General features: G+C 29.7%; 1 protein-coding gene across 1 annotated transcript; it reads left to right on the top strand.

Moving 5' to 3' along the window:
• The first annotated feature begins 6 nt into the window (after nt 1-6).
• Nucleotides 7-1,385, top strand: LOC108563954 (cytochrome c oxidase assembly factor 5). Its single transcript, XM_017922842.1, has 3 exons — nt 7-69; nt 1,128-1,229; nt 1,290-1,385. The coding sequence occupies exons 1-3, from the start codon at nt 37-39 to the stop codon at nt 1,329-1,331; spliced, it is 177 nt and encodes a 58-aa protein (XP_017778331.1). The 5' UTR covers nt 7-36; the 3' UTR covers nt 1,332-1,385.
• Nucleotides 1,386-2,669: the final 1,284 nt, after the last annotated feature.

Below are 2,669 nucleotides of genomic sequence, written 5' to 3'. Positions count from 1 at the left end.
CAGAGTGCATGTGCTGGTGTCAGAGCTGATTTGAAAATGTGCCTTCTGCAGAGTGACTGCTGTCGATTGGTGAGTATTATTTAGATATATGGCAATGATTTATTCATACATTTGTATGTCTTTTCTAATATATTTAGGCTTAAATCAATAGAAAGACATTGTGATTTAAGATTAGTTTGTGTTATTTGAANTGGAAATTGATTCAATTAGAAATTATATTTATAGAAAACATACTGAAACTAACACCTTCAAATTTTATAGAAAACATACTGAAACTAATACCTTCAAACTCTTGTTTTCTAAAGTGGTAAAACAAGCATTCATTTCCACTTTTTAAAGTAATAAACTTATCTTGTATAAGTGTAATAAATATTTTATTTGGAAGATTGGAATAAACTTAAATTAAGCTTGTTCTTGTCCTTCAATACATTTTCATAAAGAATTTATAAGTTCTTTCATGTATTTCAAGGAGATGATTCAATAAGAAGAAAAATATGGGTGGACTAAAAATTGTATTCTTCTTAAATTTGGAAGAATTTGATTTGATTTGATATCAGTAATAATGAACTTCACTTCATGGCTCATTGAGCTCTGATCAAAGTGTAGTCATACAATAGTTACATAGTCCGGTTTAAAATCTGTTTTTGTAAGGTTTCAAACAGTCCAGAATATTGGACTTATTTGATGGACGTAAACTTAAATTATAAACATGTTAAAATCTAGGATTCCCTCGACTCCTGCATTTCTGATATGCAAAAATCCCCAATTTAGATAAGCTACTGCAAACGTGACGAATGCAATTAGTTTGCAAACAAATATACCTCGCATAACGAGCAAAATGCCTTGCTTAACGAGAGACGTTTCGCATAACGAGTGACGATGAGAAAAGAAGTTCCGGATTGCGCGCATGCTACATAATTGTTATAACTTGTATACACATAATATGTGTATTTTTTAATATATTTGGATACGAGTAAAAATCCGGAAATTTTGGAACGGATTAAACTTGTTAATTGAGATTCCACGTATTTAATTTGCTTTGATTTATTATTTTCAGTATTTGAATATTACGATCATAATTTATTTATATGTATATTAAAATGTAATTGATTTATTTGCAATTGCAGCAAAAGAAAACTCCTCGTGAATGTCTGAACGTGACCGACGGTTCTGTCCCCACCGAATGCCAAGTGCTCAGAAACACGTTTTTCGAATGTAAACGATCAATGGTAATTATTTAATTGAAGATAATATAAACATATAGATTTAATGTAATTATTTGTTTTTAGCTGGACAATCGAACCAGATTTAGAGGAAGGAAGGGCTACTAAAGATAAAGTTGACTTCCAGTAAATGTAGTCGTACCTTATTTTAAATGATACACAGTAGGAAAATATATTTATTTTGTTTGTTCATCAGAAATTTCTTTCAATTTAATACCCTGAAATATCAAACGTGGGAAATGCGAATAAATTGCAGACAACTTTCAACATAAATTTAATAATAAATTTCAATCTTTACATAACAAATTTTTAAAGCACTGGGTGACACTAATCTCTAATCCATGGGGAGAGTGTTGTTTTTGTTTCCCGCTACAAGCAGACTGTACAATTCACTATTACTTTGGTCGTTGTCGCGTTTCTGCAATGCGTTTATTTCATTGGAAAAGTACAAATTTCAAAATCAACATTACATTAAACAAGCTTCACTACATTTATCCGCGACTGCTTTTTAAATTCATCATTTATTTACAATTCACTGATTTCGTTCAAACTTTCTGTTAATGCAATTGGTTTCGCATGGATTATCAGGATAAACAGCACGAATAATAGATTATGCTGCGTATGCAACCAAACAAACACGTTTTTTCTTGCCCGGAGAAGTCCATCAAAGCTTCCATCCCTTTTTTTCTTTTGGTAAAAGTGAACAACGGGTGGAGGAAGACACGATGTTTATTTAAATTTTTCGTTTCTCACTTACGAAATCTAATATTGTTTTTGAACTGAACAAGGTTTTTTTTTTAAATTTCTCGTGATATGCTTAAACGTATTATTTTTAATAATTATAATATATATTTATATATAAATATTTGTATCACACGTTTCACACTCTAGAAAATGAAGAAATCTAAACGTAGAGGCATTCGCAGCAAGGCAAGTTTTTTGGTCTTTTTTTTATATTATTTGGGGGAAAAATATAACGTTTTTCTTTTGGAAATAACATGTATTGAGTGGCCGATAATTAACTTTCATTGTGTAACTTTGTTACTCTTTTTCCTTTTTTTTTTGATATTTAAAGTTTAAATTTGGTAAAGTTTAACTTTTATTCAAAATATTTATTAAACAATTGGTAATTTCTGTTACTTCAATTGATTGTACATACCAAAAGTATGCACGTTCAATCATGTAGTTCAATCTATCAAAATCAAATCTTTTCAGACTGTTCATACCATCATTCTCATGCCAACTAGTCACTAATTGATCATCAAAATTTTTGATTCAAAATAATATTAGTACTGTATGTAAAATGTTCTGAAAATGAACAAACATATATTTTGCAAAGTGCCTTTATAAAAAAATATTATTTTGTGTTTATTAATTGTAATGAAGGTAAAGTTAATTATCGGCCACCCAGTAGGTATGTGGGGAATCCAAAAATTTGTACCTGTA

This window comes from Nicrophorus vespilloides, unplaced genomic scaffold, assembly GCF_001412225.1.
Source record: "Nicrophorus vespilloides isolate i.1.1-1 unplaced genomic scaffold, Nicve_v1.0, whole genome shotgun sequence".
NCBI classification, from domain to species: domain Eukaryota; kingdom Metazoa; phylum Arthropoda; class Insecta; order Coleoptera; family Silphidae; genus Nicrophorus; species Nicrophorus vespilloides.
This window is presented reverse-complemented; position numbering and strand designations above follow the sequence as displayed.

Excerpts from the sequence above, each read along its gene's own strand:
- LOC108563954 (XM_017922842.1), top strand. The coding sequence starts at position 37 with ATGTGCCTTCTGCAGAGTGACTGCTGTCGATTG. Across the intron at positions 70-1,127 it reads AGAGTGACTGCTGTCGATTG|CAAAAGAAAACTCCTCGTGA; the intron begins GTGAGTATTATT and ends TTGCAATTGCAG. Across the intron at positions 1,230-1,289 it reads TCGAATGTAAACGATCAATG|CTGGACAATCGAACCAGATT; the intron begins GTAATTATTTAA and ends ATTTGTTTTTAG.